This window comes from Convolutriloba macropyga, chromosome 11, assembly GCF_964194025.1.
Source record: "Convolutriloba macropyga chromosome 11, txConMacr16.3, whole genome shotgun sequence".
Lineage (NCBI taxonomy): Eukaryota > Metazoa > Xenacoelomorpha > Acoela > Convolutidae > Convolutriloba > Convolutriloba macropyga.
The window spans coordinates 29717935-29735258 of record NC_134478.1 but is presented as its reverse complement, the minus strand read 5'-3'; the positions used below and the strand labels follow the sequence as shown (position 1 = coordinate 29735258).

At 35.4% G+C, this 17324-nt stretch overlaps 1 protein-coding gene across 1 annotated transcript; it reads right to left on the bottom strand.

Moving 5' to 3' along the window:
• Positions 1 to 4334: 4334 nt before the first annotated feature.
• On the bottom strand, positions 4335 to 15392 carry LOC142349663 (uncharacterized). The gene is made up of 2 exons (XM_075401382.1): positions 15094 to 15392; positions 4335 to 4619 (listed from the first exon to the last, which is right to left on the bottom strand). Exons 1-2 carry the CDS (start codon positions 15322 to 15324, stop codon positions 4407 to 4409), a joined length of 444 nt encoding a protein of 147 aa, XP_075257497.1. The 5' UTR covers positions 15325 to 15392; the 3' UTR covers positions 4335 to 4406.
• Positions 15393 to 17324: the final 1932 nt, after the last annotated feature.

Here is a 17324-nt window from a genome sequence, read left to right as displayed (position 1 = left end):
TGTCTTTGAGAAAATTTGTTTTCTTAGGTGATTTCGAAGTTTCTCTGCTAATGTATGAGGACAAAAACTGGTAAAATTATCTGAAGTCCCCACTCATTGGGTGACATTTAAACACAGACGGGCTTCCCTCTCATAAAGTGAGTCCAATATCACTTGAGGCAGAGTCCAATATCACTATTACAAATCTCCTACCAGTTGGCTTTTTCTCAAAAAAGATACTAATCACCTGAAAACTCAAATAGCTTTTACGGATTTCTGAGTCTTCAACAAAAAGCTCGAACTAAACAATTCAAAGTTAGACGTAATTTCGATACCAACTTTGGACTGAACTGAATTCAATTGTTCATGCATGCAAGAATGGAATAAGTTACCACAAGCACTTTGGTTAGCAAGAAAAGAAACAATTTACATAAATTTTGAAGGATTGTTTGGCTTCACAGCATAAAAATCGTCTTTCGAATAGTAACATGATTTTTTTTCAAAATTTCTCTGGGAAAGTTTTGCTGATAAATTTTTGCTTGGAAGACTTTCAAATTTTTGCAGGGAGGATATGGTGTATTGTTTTGATGCAATCGTATTTAACCGCACGGTTGTATTTTCAATTTGATTGTTGCCAAAAAATCTTTATTAAGTTTTAATTAACGTCTCTAGTCAAGGCGTCCGCTCAGAGTCCAGTAGAAAAAGGTCCCCTAAAAAACGGAATGAGCAGAATTGTAGCAGATTGAGTCTAATTGATGCAAAAATGCAAAAATGAGCGGATTGCGAGCGGAAAAATCTGCAAGGAATGAGTGGAGTCCAATTGCAAGAAATTAGCAAAATATTATCAGAACTGAAAATCTAAGCAGGGAACGTATGAAACAATAGAAATATAAAGTAAATTTTCTGCTCAAAATCCGCTAGTTCCGGTAAAAAAAAATAAGCGGATTGAGTTGAATCGATAAAAAATGCTGCAAGACAAAGGCGGGTTGTGTGCGGAAAAAATTCAATTAATGAGTGAAATCAAATTTTAAGAACTGATTGGAGTTTGACCAGAACGGATAAGCTAAGCAACGAACGTATGAAATAAGGAGTGTATAACATAGTAAATTTAGGAGTTTAGGAGTTTTCCTTTTTGTGTGGGATTTTATAAGTTTCTAGCCTCTATAAGGTTACAGGGCTTTATTAGATAGATTTTCAGGCTCTATTGCGCTTCCTCGGAGTCTCAAGGAACACTAAATTGATTTTTTTGCAAGAATTCCCCTCAGTCATTGAATTTTATTCCGCTCAGATTCCGCTCGTTCCGGTCAAAGAAAAATGTAAGGGGATTGATGGAAAAAATATGCAAGACATGGGCTGGTTGTGAGCGAAAAAATGCAAGAAATGAACAGAATCAAATTGCAAGAAAAGAGTGGCATTTGACCAGATCGGCAAATGTAAGCAACGAACGTGTGAGATAAATAAAATATAATATAGTAAATCCAAACTTTAGGAGTATTAGCTTTTGCATGGGATATTATAAATTTCTAGCTCTCTAAGATGGGTTTCCGGCTTTATCAGATAGGTTTCCAAGATCTATTGTGCTTTTTCGGAGTCTTAAGTGTTATTAAACTGCATTTTTTGTTCGCACAAATTCCGCTCAATTCTTGATTTTTTGAAATGCTCAAATTCCACTTAAATTTTCTTCCGCTTAAACTCCGCTTGTTCCCGTCAAAAACAATGGTAAAGAGATTGAGTGGAATCGATGAAATCAGAGGAAAAAATGCATGGAATGAGCGGAATCAAATTGCAAGAAATGAGTGGCATTTGACCGTTGCAAAAATGTAAGCAACAAATGTATAAAATAATGAGTTTGTAACATAGTTTTATTTCCAATTAAAAACCCAATTGATTGGGTTTTGAATCATATAAAAAATTAACATGAGAGTGACGAGGGGCAGATAATCTCTTTCAAAATCATCTGAGTTGCTCTGATTCAAAAGCTGGATTATGACTTTCAACTGATAAGTAATAGCATGACAATGAGTTACTAAAGTCAACTAAGATTATCTAACCAAGCCAAATACTAACTGAGATTTTATGGTAACATAGTTTATTCAAAATTCAGGAGTATTCGTTTTTGCGTAGTATATTATTTGTTTCTAGGCTCTATAAGATGTGTTTTTAGGCTTTATAAGATAGATTTGAAGGCTCTATTGCGCTTCTTGGGAGTGTCAAGGTCCATCAATTTGCGTTTTTTGTTCCGAACAAATTCCGCACAATTCTTGAAATGTTATTCCGCTCAAATTACGTTCATTCCGTTCAAAAAAAAAATCAATGGGCGTGAAGCGAATTTTGCCAAATTTTTTGCCAAAATTTTGCTCAGTTCTTGCTTTTTATGGAACTCAATCTTCAACTAGGGAAATGATATCTTAAAAATTCTGTCGTCTTGATACGCAGATCCTTGTCCCGGGTTGAATGACCTCCCTAAAATCCTCCCATTTTGTTGTAACAGAGGGGGTTAATTTGTCTATTGGGGTATATTGATGTGTGGGGACAATTTGTTCAGAGGGGGTAAAACGTAAGAGTTGGGCTTCAATGGGAGAACTTTTTAGGAACTAAACCCCTGATTAAAATTGCAATGTAAGAGTGGGCTGTAATGGGCTGCACTGGGAGGATTTTTGAGGAATTACCCCCGTGACTAAAATTGCAATGTAAGAGTGGCCTGCAATGGGCCGCAATGGGAGGACTTTTGAGGAAATACCCCTAACTAAAATTGACAGGAAAGAATGGGCTGCAATGGGCTGCAATGGGAGGACGTTTTAGGATTTACTTCCACTGACTAAAATTGCCATGTAAGATTGGGCTGCGATGGGCTCCATTGGGAGGTGTTTGGGGAATTAACCCCCCCCCCCCCCCGACTAAAATTTCCATGTAAGAGTGAGTTGAAATGGGCTGCAATGGAAGCACTTTTGAGGAATTACCTCCCCTGACTAAAATTGACACGTAAGAGTGGGCTGCAACGGTCTGCAATGGGAGGAAAAAAGTGAAATGGTGTAAGAGTTAAGGGGTAATTTGTTCAGAAGAGGTAAAATGATAAAAAAGTTGAGCTACCAAGGGGGTTAAAATGGTGTAAGGGTAAGGTAATATTTGTTCAGAGGGGGGGGGACGTAAGATGATATAAGAGTTGAGCTGCCAAGGGGGTAATGTGGCGTACGAGTGAGGGAGTAGTTTGTTCAGAGGAGGTAAATGAGGTAAGAGTTGAGCTGCCAAGGAGGTAAAGAGGTGTAAGGGTTAAGGGTAGTTTGTTCAGAGGGGGTAAAATGAATTAAGAGCTGAGCGGCCGAGGGGGTAATGTGGTGTACGATTCAGGGAGTAGTTTGTTCAGAAGGGGTAAAATGAGGTAAGAGTTGCTCTGCAAAGGGGGGGAAAGGTTTAAGGGTTGGGGTAATTTGTTCAGAGGGGTTAAAATGATGTAGGATTTGAACTGCCAAGGGGGTAAAATGTTGTAAGAGCGAGGGGGTAATTCGTTCAGAGGGGGTAAAGCGAGCTGAGAGCTGGGCTGCCAGGGGCGGGGGGGGGGGGTGGTCAATTGTTGTAAGAGTTTGGTGGTAATTTGTTGAGAGGGGGAAATTCTAACCAGTGTTATTCATATATATAGACCGTAAAGAGTTCGACAAGCGTTGATGGTCTGGAGGTTAAGGAGAACCAGCTGAGGGTAAAGAGGTTGTGGGTTCAAGACTGGCAGTCTTCAAGTATATGGGCTAAAACAATGTAAGATTGAGAGGGTAAGAGTTGAGCTGCCAAGGGGGGGGGGTAAAATTGTGTTAAAGTGGGGCTCCAATGGGAGGATTGTTTACGAAAATGCAGGTCAAAACTCTTAAATCTATTTCGGCTGCATTTGGCTTCCAGCGGGTGTAAAATGGTGTATGAGTGAGGGGGTAAAGTACAAATTAACCCCTCCACTCTTATATCTTTTTGGTCTGTCAAGTGGGGTAAAACGATGTAAGAGTTCCGGGGTATTAGAGAAATTACCCCCAAACTCGTTATCATTTTTCCCCCTTGACAGACCGAAAAGATGTAAGAGTAGGGTGTAAATTTGTCCTTTACCCCCTCACTCTTACACCGTTTTACCCCCGTTGGAAGCCTAATGCGGCCCAAAAAGACGTAAGAGTTTTGAGCTGCATTTTCCTAAAAAATCCTATCTTTGCCGGCCCACTCTGACATCATTTTGGGCGGAAAAATTTGACCCGGGGTCAATTAAATTCAGTTGTTATCAGTTTCGTTGATTTTTTTGCCTTCCAGTCATGTAATACTAGTTTTTAGTGTGTCCTACATATTTCTATTACCGACTTAACTGATAATCTTCATTTAAAACAGATGTCTCAAATCTTGTTTTATGATTGAGCAAACTATAAGCAACGCAAACGTAGCGCTAAGTCATATTAGCTCTATCTGTCCTCTGGCATGTCAATGATGATATATGAAGGCTTAAGGTTTTGCTGGTGGTATGCATCCTCGATCCAACATTTGCAAAGGAATTTCAGAGACTCGTTTTCTTTAGAGACACGTGCCACTGATATCCATTCGAGGTACCACGTGTCCCAATTGAAACCTTTCTGGATCCAAATCTGAAGAGTCTCTATCTTGCCATCGAAATCAACCTAAACAACAACAATGGCACTAACTTTCAAGTCCCACGTCCAATTGACCTCCAGTGTTCATATGGATGTCAATAAAGTTCTGAAAGCCATCAGTATACTGATAGCTTCCAAAACTTTATTAACACTCATATGACCTTAATATTACCCGAACTTCCCTTAAAATTAGCTTAAGTAATTACCCTAACTGTGGCGGTAAATTGTCCCTAAGTTTATCCTAACTTACCTTAATTGTTTACCCTAACTTACCCTAATTTTAAGGTAAATTTCTGGCGCTTGGTTAAGGCGAAGTTAAGGGGAATGTTAAGGTAATTAAATGAGGTAATTTTAAGGCAAGATAGAGTAAAATTTAAGGTTTTTTTTAAGGTAGTGAGGCCTTAACTTTTCAGGTAAGGTCCAGGTAAAGTTAGCCTTAGTTAAGATGAGTTAAGGAAAGACAAATCTACCTTAACAGTTAGAGTGAGTTAGGATGTGTTTTAAGGTAAAATTACCTTAACTCTATTTAGTGTGTAGTGATTCTAAGACTAGTTTGTTAGACTTAAAGCATGATATAGACTTCGAAACAAAGTCTAATTCAAACACTTGCTCTTCTCTATATCTGAGATTGCTTCATCAACTCCTAAACGGATAGCGGATTAGGGTCCGCTTCAAACGCTGTCTTGAATTTTTGACTTATAGCTCGCCCCTCTCCAGCTTAACGAGCACATAAGTTTTAGCTCCCTAAAATACAAAACTAATGAAAAAATGCTTCCAAGAATTAGAAAAATGAAATATTCTGCCCTAACTTACAACAGAAGTGAAGTCTACTGCCAAAAAATCTTAAATTTCATTTTTGAGCTACGGCTTAGTTAGCAACAATTCGAAAAAAAAGAATGGCTAGCCGTAGATGAGCTTCATATTAAAAAAATGATATACCAAATTTCTCAAGTTTAACGGTTTTGCTTGCATTGCAGTTCTCATCATTGCAGTACACATTAGCATAACAACAATACACTGGAAATAGCCGATTTTGTTTGAAATGACAAAATCTCCATCATCCTATATTTAAGTCTGTCTATCAAGACAAGAAATACTTCTTAAACCCTTTTCACTTTCTTTTTGGGGTATGACATCTTCTGCCATAACATATGTTACCCTTAAGATGTGGCTCATAAACGCCAATTGTGCAATTTATTTCAGACTATGAAATTAAGTAGAAATAAATTTTCTCCGGTGATTTCCTTCGCACAAAAGTAATTTGGCACCGACTGTGTTGAGATTGACTGTTGATGCTCACTGAATGATAGGCAGGAGGGTGGGCTGATTTGACCTCAAACTCTTTACAGAGCAATTGTGAAACAATTAAAGAGCATTTTTGTATCAATTGTACAAGCCAATTCTTTTGTTTGATTAAATTGTCATTAAGACAATACAAAGAAGCTCTCAATAGCATAAAATTTGTTTAAGTTTTTTTTATTTATATATTATTGTAAATTGATAAGTTTGGCAGTTCAACCATAGCTGGCTTGAAGTTGGGCTCCCAAGTCTAGACCTCGAATTATGAAAAGACCTATTTAATTCTAGGTGGGTGGTGGAGAAGGGGGTAAATATTGAATTAAACTACACGGTCGAGGACCGTAGTTAATGTCGGGGCTTATTCTTTTCATAAGTTCAGCCAAATTCTTTTCATATGCAAAAATGAGTCAAGCTTAAAAGTTCCCCCAGCATCGGGGTTTGATCTCGTGACTTTTTCCAACCTTACCCAATGGTTTATACCAATTGCGTTATACGTGTCCTTTAGTAAAATTCCAGGGCACGATTTATTCTCTCGCAAAATGCGAGGACGTTTGTTTTAGTTGTAACCAAAGTCGAGACATCACTTAAATTCCAGAAAATTTTTTTTAAAATCTAAAATCTAGCCAAGCCAGTGTTTTCATGCCTTATATCGGTCGAGGACGGTCTTTTAATAATTCCAAGTCTACATTACGGGATGACCGAGGCAGTGTGAACAAGAAGCGTTTACAAATCAACAACTTTTGATTTGTAAACGATCAGAACTAGTTCTGTTTTTAGACTGACTCAAGTTGGTCAGTGTGCAGAAATGAGCACGACTTTAACTAAGAAGCTGTTGAATGCATCACAAAGGTAAATATCACTTAGGTGCCTTTTTAATGCCCAATCATCAGCGTACATTTTGACCTGATTAATACTAACAATCGATCAAAAAGGCTGATTGAAAAAACTGTCTGTTAATTAGTTAGTTTAGCGTCTCATAATCTCTCGCACGTTATAAAACAAGCTTTTGGGTTCAAATTTTGTTTCAGTTGATGGTAGAAATCTGATTCTTTGCGATTTCACTGAGCTTAAAATTTGTTTTCACATTATATTACTTAAGATCTGAATCAGAAATTAAGTTTTCCTAAGAAGTACGCTATTAGGATACGTGGAAATCTCTAGAGTTTTTCAATCCTCAACTTTTAATTAATAGTTTCTCAGAAAAACTATTCTAAATATTAGGGTGTAGTGGGTTAAGCCTTAAATTTTAGGCTAAATTTTGTTGTTTTATTAACGGTAGAAAATGTTCAAAATTAAAGCTATATTTCCTGAAGTGCTATAGAGCCAATTTACAATGCAGTGGTCAAAATTGATTCACAGAAATTCAATTCAAATGACTTTCCGTGTAAAATACGCAACTTCCAAGTTGGCCTCCACGAGTTTTAATGTAATTTACTCAAACTTTCTTGTAATTTCTGATGTAATCTCATAAAGTTTACAACATGTTAAATTATTTTCACGCAAAAAGTGATCTAAATTTGTTCAGCATATTAGCATGATTTTTCGTATGGAAAACATAGCTGGCAGATTGCCAGAAAATAGCCGCAATAGATTCGTAGATCGGCAGTCTAAAAAACCGGTAACAAAGACAGACCAAAAAAATTCGTCTTTTCATTGAAGGCTGATCTGTTATAATTTGATTAAAAATCTGTATTAGTTATTGCTGCCTCTATTAGCTGATCTCAAATAACCTTCATTTAGAGTGACACACACCCATTTGACCTTATCTCTTTGAATTAAAGTAAATAAAAGTTAATTTCAAAGTGAGGAAGTCATTTTTGAGAGTGAGGTAAGTCAAGTGTGACCAAAAATTTAATCACGCGCATGAACAAAAAAACTCGCTCCACTAAGAGCAAAAAATGACGTCACACATGCAGTTCAGTTGAAATTGCATGAACGAATGAACAAAAAGCGGCTGTGACGTCATATGGTCGTAACAAAAATCATGACGACGAAATAAAAAAACATAGCAGGACAGGTCCTGACACACAATTCAAAGAATTTTCATTGACTAAACACAAAACTAGACCTAGAACGGACTATGAATGGATTGGGAAAACCATTTAGATAAAAATCCGATCCAAAAACTCGAAAAAACAGTAAAAATCAAAGTGAAATTGCCGCATGTGAACAAAAAAACCACTAGCGAGAAAGCGAGTTTTTGTTCAAACACCGTTTTCTCACTCTACTTAAATTTAAAGCGAAAAAATTTCACGCCGCAAAACCCCTCGCTTTTTCGCTCCACTTCCTGTTTCGGCGTGACCAAAATCACTACTCCAATTTCACTTCAAAAATCATGAAAATGTGTGAACAGATCTTAAAAAAAAGACAGCGCCCCAATACAATACAAATTCTTTGAACTTTAAAAAACCAAGAGAAGGCCAATAATAGCCCCAGCTATCGCTGTGCGGCTATTAATAAATGAAACTTTACGTAAATTGTTTTAGGATATTGTGAAAATTTATGAGCAATTGCATTAGAGATTATACTAAAACTCGTGAAGGCCGACCTGAGAAATTCATATGATTTTACTTAAAAAAACACTTGCTTTTCATTTTTCTTCTTTTTCACTTTTTTGACGAAAATTCTACGTTGAAATATTAATTTTGATGTAACTGAACGTGAATATGTTGATGGTCATCAACAAAATTTGTCAGTTCAAGTAAAAATACAACTGAAAACAAATACATTGCGGTCACATGAACGCAGTTTTCCCGCTGTAACGATAAATCGTATTACTTAAAGTTTAAATCAGTATAAGATTAACAATAGTGCACCAGGGCTGAGGTTCCAGACCAAAAATTGATATGTCCAGACCAAAATGAATGCACAAAGGAGTGTCGTGTGTTCAAAATTTACACTGTTTGGAAACACGAATGAACTCACGATAGTCTGCAAACAAATTACAGATCTAGTAACTGTTTTCTAGCTGAAAACCAAATTGTGAGGTAAACAAAACCATTATCCTCAGACTTATGACGCAAACCAAACGTAAACTCATTCAACACTTTTTTAAAATGTTAAAATTTCGGTCGAAAAATGTTTTCACGATAGATGACAATTCGTTGCCAAAGCAGTGAAAATTATTTCTACAGAAATTAACTGTAAATTAGTTTACCAATTTTTTGTTTGAATTGATATACAAATATGTTTAAATTCATTAATTATTTGTGAAACTAGATGCCCACTATGATCGCTTTTATCTGTTTTGAAAAATTTGAGAAAATAAAAAGCAAAAGAACTGATTTTTTAAACTGAAGAAACAGTATTCTCCCGCAATCAGTTTTGTCTCAATGAACGATGCAGCAAAACTGACACACTGGTTGAGCTAATAAAAATTAATTAATTGATTAATTAGTTCAGGAGAACAAGAATGACGCCATTTGCATTTTCTCTCGATTTTAAAAATTTGTTTACATAGTTGATCATTAGTTAGTAACAAAAATGATTCAATTATTGACTGAGGTGACCATTTTTTTGAGAAATAAAAGAACTCATCCTATCCGATTACACGACCGCAGTATACGGAGGTGAGACCGACGAAGCCACAAGCAAGAACACTTTTAGGACCCCTAATTTTGTATACATATAATCGATATAATCGCTGAGACACCAATGACTGGATTTATCTTTTATATAGATGATATCGTAGTGTACACGAAGAAATGGCACACATGAAGGGCGATGAGCATAAAAAAAATTCGGAAATACTGCCCATTATTTATAAAAACCGGATCGTTTGGCCTCGGTCCCGTACTTTTCCCCCGTACCTTATTCCTCCGCCAGTTACAGAGCTTGCGCCGTTACATACTAAGTAGTTATGTAACATTATGGCACATGCGTCGGGTTTGCGAATAAAATGCACACTGTAAGCTGAGGTGGGCACAAATGGAAAAGATCCAAAAACGCAAAAAAGTTCCCAACAACTAGGCAACACGGAAGAGTGAACCAATATCAGCAGTTAGAAAAATCTTTTTTCAAATGGCATGGTATCAATTTGACAAAATCTTAAGATAAACTGACAAAACTTTAGGCAAAAAGAGCGCAACCCCATGTATAAAGAACTCTAAAACCCAAAATTTTTAAAAACCTTGCGCAAAAACTTCAACCAAAATTCAGCAGATGTCAAATTCTGTTTTGTTTTACTGTCCGATTTTTTGCAAATTACAATCGCGAAATCAATACTGATAGAATTTTGCCAAAAATTTTGTTTTAACTTTTATATCATAGATGAGATTAATTTTTAATAATAATCATCTGTTTATTTAAATAACAAGGAGACTGGTTAATGTGCGTTCGCACATGATGTTCCGACCCGAGCTCATCTGCATTTTTGACTTAATTGTCAAAGAAATAAAGAGATAACAAAAATAGATGTTTGAGTTGAAACCAATTTTTACAAAACCTATCTACAAATTGAATTAAATAATGCCATGCTTTATTACAGCGCCAACCAGATCTGACATTAAAGAGATAACGAGACAAAAAAAACAAACAACAAAATTATCAAAAACAAAAATTTCATGGCAAAAACTAATTACCTAAGTTTAAAAGCAACTAGTAACAACGACAAAATGCAGTCAGATAAGACCTAAACTAGTCAAATTTACTTTCTCCTAACTGCACAGCAGATGGGAACTTTTCTTAATGAGACAAGGTAACAAGTCCACAAAGAGAGCGAACAATGAGGCAAAATTCAAAAATTATTTAACATTTTTAAACCAAGAAATTTTAGAAATCTAAAAATCATTAGCTTTTATCTATATACTCCTTGATAAATTACTAAAAAGTTGTTACAAAACTAAAAAGACCAGTCTCTGATTAGACTAAGTCATAGAAACGAACTAAAGAAAAACTCAAAAATTACAAACGACTTGCGAAAACACAAACTATTGCTACCATTAAAAATATTAGCTATTATCTGAATAATAAGTATTTTTAATTCAATTGTTGTTTCTACTAATTCAGCTGAAGGATTAATACTGAGAGGAGATTAAATTAGTTTACTTGGGCCACATTTGAAAACCGTTGGGATCCGTTATTACGCGGTTGTTCTGAAAGAAGAGTAGAAACACAAAAATTGACTGCTTAAAAAATTTTTATGAAAACAAATATTGTCCAACAAACGAAAAAAAATCAGTGACAAATAAAATCAGTAGATGCGATATTTTTTTAAATACATGAAATTGGATGGACATCTCATTGATGAAAATAAGTTACAATTTGACGAAAAGAACAACAAAAACTGAAGTTTTGAAAACATTTGAAAAAGTATATCATAAGGTTTAATATTATTCGCTATAAACTGACTGCTTCGGGCAAAATAATTCATTCAATCCTAAATTAAAAGCTTATGAGACCTGTCAGCAATTTACGGCAACCTAAAGAACAAAAACAGGCAATAACAGCAAATTCAAGAAAAAATTTGTGCAAAAAAAGTTTCCGAGGCATTGAAACACAAACTTTTCACTAAAAATTTTTATTCAATTAATTTTTAAAGGAATGGGATTCCTGTTTTTTGTCTATATAACTTCAAAAATCAACAAATTTGAACAAATGCAATAGAAGCACGAAATTTTTGAGAAAAATTGTGGTATCAACGCCAGTAAATTAATTAGTTTTAACTGGAAGCCAGTGAATACGCTTAAATTATGCCTCGATGGGACAACAAGTTTGTTAGTTATTCATGTTTTATCAATGAGACCTTACAACAAGTTATTGACTATGAAGACAACAATAAAGACTGTCAAAAACCAAAAATTCAATAGAAAACTGCCAGAAGTAAGTGTCAAAGCAATTTAAATCGCAACCTCTACTCAGAAAATTTTATCTATGATCCGTTGAACGTCTTTCGTACGTCAAGGTGAACGATCATTAAGAAGATAATGTGATAAGATATCGAAAGGATACAAAAATACTAAAGAGTTCCCAAAAATTAAAAAAGAGTTATGAAAGCTCGTGGCATTGAAGTTTCAAAACTAATAGGTAGAGGATAAGACCGCTCACCAGATAAATTTAGTCTACAGTAGGAAGAATCGGAATCCTGTCAGTACTGCGTTTTACTAACTTTCACGAAAAAAAGAAGGATTGATCAATGTTCAAAAAATTTTTTCAAAAAATATTTTTAAAGTCTTAACAGCAATTAAAATCAAAAGCTTTCACCGGAGGTCAATAACTACGGTCTGATATAAACTGATGGCAGAAAAAAGATGTAAAGATGTTTGTCATGCATAGTTAATGGATAAGACATCACAATAAGTTTTATGACTATGAAAACAACAACAAAAACAGGCAAAAACCAAAAATTCGGTAGAAAAGTGCGAGAAGAAAGTGTCGAAGCTATTTAAAGCGTAAGTTTTTCTCTGAAAATTTTGCCAGTGATCCACTGAACGTAGTTTTTAAGCCAATGGGAGCTATCATTATTTGGATAATGTGATATGATTTCAAAAGTAACCAATAATACGAAAATAACCACAAAATTGCAAAATTGAAAAAAAATTGAGATCTTGGGTCATTGAAGTCATATATCCAATAGTTACTAAATAAAACGACTAACCAGAAAAATTTTGGTTGCAATAGGAAAGAGGAGGGTCCTGTTGTTGCTGACACTGACATAAAGTTCACGAAAATAGGTTTATCATTGGTTAAAGATCTAAAAAAATTTTGAAAAATTATTTATAAAGCCTTAACAGCCAAAAGCTGTCCACTCAAAGCCCTATATCTGTTCACCTAATGCTCATTACGGAACATATTGCACCTTTAGTCAATGAGTTTATGTCATAGGACTCCAAAAATTTAGTGAGTCCTCAAAAAGAAAATCAAACTTTCATTTAAAATTACGAAAACTCAGTGAACGTCTTCTTTAAGCCAATGGGATTAGAATATTATTTGTATAACGTGTATAATATTTGAATAATTTGATAAGAGTACAAAATTAGCCAATAATACGGAATTATCCTGAAAAAATTTTTAAAATATTTTGAAACCTTGTGTCATTGAAGTCACATAACCAGTAGTTAGAAGATAAAAATGCTAACCAGAATAATTTAAGTTGCAGTAGAAACCAAATGGGTCCTGTCAATACTGAGACTGACTAACAGTTCACGAAAAATTATTTAAGATTGCTTGATGTTAAATAATTTTTTTTTGTAAATTTATCTTTAAACTCTTAACAGCCGTTAAATTCAGTAGCTTTCAACATCAGTCAATAAATACGCTCAAATAAGCACCGATGGGAGTACAGGGGAGTTTCTCATGCATAGGTAATCAATAAGACATCACAATATGTTATTTGACTATGGAAACAACAACAAAATAGGCCAAAATCAAAAATTCAGTAGAAAAGTTTGAGAAGAAAATGTAGAAGCTGTTTGAACCAAAAGTTTTTTTCTGAAAATCCTGTCTGTGATCCACTGAACGTGTTCTTTAAGCCAATGTGAGCTATCAATAATTGGAAAGTGTGATAAAATTTCAAAAGTAACCAACAATACGAAAATATCCATAAAATTATAAAAAATTTTAAAATCTTGTTTCCCTGAAGTCATATAACCAAAAGTTAGAACATAAAACCACTAGCCAGTTTAAATTTGGTCGCAACAGGAAGGAAGAAGGTACTATCATCACTGAGACTGACCTACAGTTCACGATAATAAGTTTATGATTGGTTATTGTTCAAACAAAAAATTCAAAAATGTATTTTTAAAGTCTTAACTGCCATTAGCTGTCCATTCAAAGCACTAGATATGTTCCCTTAATGCTCATTATAGAACATACTGTACTGCTAGTCAATGAGTCCATGCCACAGGACTCCAAAAAATTAGTAACACCTCAAAAACAACTTCAAAATTGCAAATAAAATTAAGAAAACTCAGTCGAAGCCAAAAAAAACATGAACACTTCCTTGAAAACAATTTTTTTTGTTCATTTGGCTTCATTTATTCGACTGTATTGGAGATTTGTCATTAACGGAACTTCGATATGAAAAGTGACTTGTCTCTGGGTGACTTAAAAAAAGCAAAAAAAGTAGAAATTATTTTAATGAAAAAGGAGCTCGATTTTTTTTATAGTGAATTTTCCTATGAGACCAGAACTAGTCTTTTTATTGCCTTTAGTCTCTTAAGAACACAAAATTGGTTCATTTTTTGCGAGAAATTTAATTTTAAAATACTATGTTATAGAAAATATCTTAATTAAAAAAAATACACTGAAAGTCAACAAAAATCCCGGGTTCACACAAAACTTAAATCCTCGATAACTCCTCGAAAAAAAAACGAAAATCAACAAAATCTTTTAATTTTGAATTCTACGCTGGACCAGCTTTTTTTTTAATGATACCACTCACATTTCTCTGCGATGAACATATCGAATGGCCAAAATTGTCTGAACAAAAAACCCCATTTGAGTATATAGTTCCTCCCCACACCCCCCCCCCCCCCCCTCGGAACAATTAAAATAAAAAACTTGAATCAATAATGAAGAATTTAATTTAATGATAAATTAAAAATTCTCTGAACGATTGCAAATATTCTTAACCAATACAATTTACTTTTGTCTTAAATGTTTGCCGATTTATTCTAGTTACCTATTATTAAATACACAATTCATGATATATTATAACGATGAAACCAAATCATTTTTGTGTCAAGTACAGAAGAAAACAGCAATGCCCAAAAAAATCGTTGCCCTATTTTTTGGAAGTATAGAAGTTGTTAACATTTTGTTCTGCTAGTAATTTTTGCGAGGAAAAGTCGGCAATGCGGACAATTTCTTATGTTCGCAAACCAAAAATTTCGCGGATCAATTCTGTTTAGGACTCCCATAGTTTGTAAGGGGCATTAAAAAACTGGGGATAACCAATGATCACCAAAATTAATACATAGTTATAGCATATTATTATGTGAAAAAAACAGCACGTGCGCAAGGTGGGAGTAAATATTTTATGCCTACGAAACCGGGGAGTCCAAATGAGAAAAGATCAATTTTCGGATCTTTTCCGTTTGTTGGGCGCATAGTATTTGTTGGACGCATGTGCCATATTTTTTCATAATGATTTACTATGTAATGGCACGTGCTCTGTAACGGGGGGGGGCATAAAGTACTGGGGGGGCACAAACGGAAAAGATCCCAATTTTGTCAACTAGAGTAAGAAGAGCATAATGCAAACATCTTTGACGAAGGACTGTTTGGACCCTCTTTCGTTATCATCTTTGCCCCATGTTCCCTCCAACCAAGTGCGTGTGTTCCACAAGTCATTGAATGAAATCCACACTTCTCCATCTGTTCCTGCCCCTTCCTTCCAGCCAGTTTGTACTACAATTTTGTACTTCACTCCCTCACAGAGCAACCAGCACAATGAAAAGACCAGTAAATGTCTGGTTGTAGCGATTGACTCCATTCACCTGAGCACCTGTTCCTGAGTATTTGCTTGCTATATACTCTATCGGCTAGACCGAAAAAAGACCAAAAAGATTTTTCAGAATTTTGATTAAATATTTGATTCTCAACTTGGCCAATTGGAAAACTGTGCTCCACCATAGAAGAATCTTTTCCGTTTGTGTTCCCCCCCCCCCCCAACTTAGTGGGCGCATATTATTTGCACTCCCCAAACGCACGTGCCATACTTTTACATAATGATTTACTATGCAATGACGCGTGCTCTGTAACCGGGGGCACATAACGTACTGGGGGGGGGCAAACGGAATGGGTCCGAAACTTGATACACCTTGACACCTTGCCAAGTTTTCCCGGACACAACTTTTCCTAAACTCAGAATTTAAACTTTTAAAACCAAGGTTGAAGTTAACCAAAGTTATTCAAGCCAACCAACATTAGAAAAAATTGTACATGTGAGAACAAATTTTCCAGGGTTTTGTACAATTTGCCCCCCCCCCCCCCCCGTGTTTTATATGACCCCCAGTTACAAATTGTGTTCTTATATAACGCGTTACTATGTAAAAATAATGCGTGTGTGCCTGTGGGTCATAAAATTTATAATTCCCACTTAGCGGGGGGGGGGGGGGGCGAAACAGAATAGATCCCACTTTTTAATTAGCAATGCGCCAGAAACGTAAATAGTTAAGATCTTTCCTTAATAAAATGAATCTGTTCTGTTTAGGCCCCCCACCTTAGTGAGCTTATATTTTTTACGCCCACCCGTGCTATTTTGTACGTAGTAACGTGCTATATAACAAGATCTGATTTGCAACTGGGGGTGGGGTAAAAACAATGGGAGGGGAGAAAACAGAATAGATCCAATAAAACTTAGAAACACTATTTCAAACGATTAAATGCATTCACGACCAACAAAAACACGCGAAGTTAGAGACCATTTACTTAATGTTGCGGCTGCTCAAGAATCTCAGCGGAACCGATATATCACAGCATGGTTCTCGAGTTTTACGCCGGCCTGGTTCTTCACTGGATTCGATTGACTAACGATCTCGCAGAAATAATTAGTCGCTCGGACGTATATAAATGACTGTAACTTTAATTTTGTTGATTGAAGTTAAGAAAATCCTAAGTGATAATCTATGTTCAATCTCGTGTTGAAGTTTGTAAGGCTTCAGCCAGTAGCTAGTATTGTTGCAAACTCCTCGTCAAGTAAGCTCAACTAACTTAGAACTCGCAAGATCTCAAGATCTAGCAAAACTTAGCAAAAAAGACTAAAGTTGTTAAAGAATCAAATTTTAGTCAATCTGAGAGCCAACTGCTCTTGGTAACAGTTTCTAATGGTTCTAATTACAATACAGTTTCACTAATCAAACAATTGGGTTAAAGTAAATAATCAAATATTTATCAATTATAACATCATTGCTACTTGTTTCTGATTGGTTAATCAAGAAAATGATTTAGGTCATTGTTTACATAGTAAATGTCAAATTACTGCAATATTTACTTTTGTTGACATAAGCACGGATGGTTATTACGTGGCTCTAAATGCCTCGAATGTACGGTATTTCACCTCTAATGATCATCTAAAGTATCATAAAATAAACAATTTAAGAAGTTTACCAATAAATAACAAAATATCGAAAAATGCCAATTTTGCACCAAATAAGTGCTAATAGCCACACTTGTGGGTCTGATGCAATAATGTTCGTTGGGTCCATGAGTAACTTAGAGGTAACCCTAACCGTCTGCCATAACCTCGGGTTGCTCGGGTTTTGCCTTCCCAAAATCGGGGGGGGGGTGGACAAATTTTCGGTCCCAACTTGTAAAAATTTTCACTTTTGACCATTTTTTAGTTTTGACAGGTTCTAAGTTTTTTCAGTTTCAAAAGTTATTTCTTGCTGTCTGGTGGCTTTTGTAGCTGATTTGAAGTGGCGCCAACATCGCCGGCCCTGTTTTCGATCTCGGAAACACCATCGTAGAATACTGGCGCTAACTTCACGACTG

Bases quoted from the DNA above. Each gene is read 5' to 3' on its own strand.
- LOC142349663 (XM_075401382.1), bottom strand. From the start codon at position 15,324: ATGGAGTCAATCGCTACAACCAGACATTTACTGGTCTTTTCATTGTGC. The intron at 4,620-15,093 runs GTTTGCATTATG...GTTGTTGTTTAG, and splicing joins AACAGTCCTTCGTCAAAGAT to GTTGATTTCGATGGCAAGAT.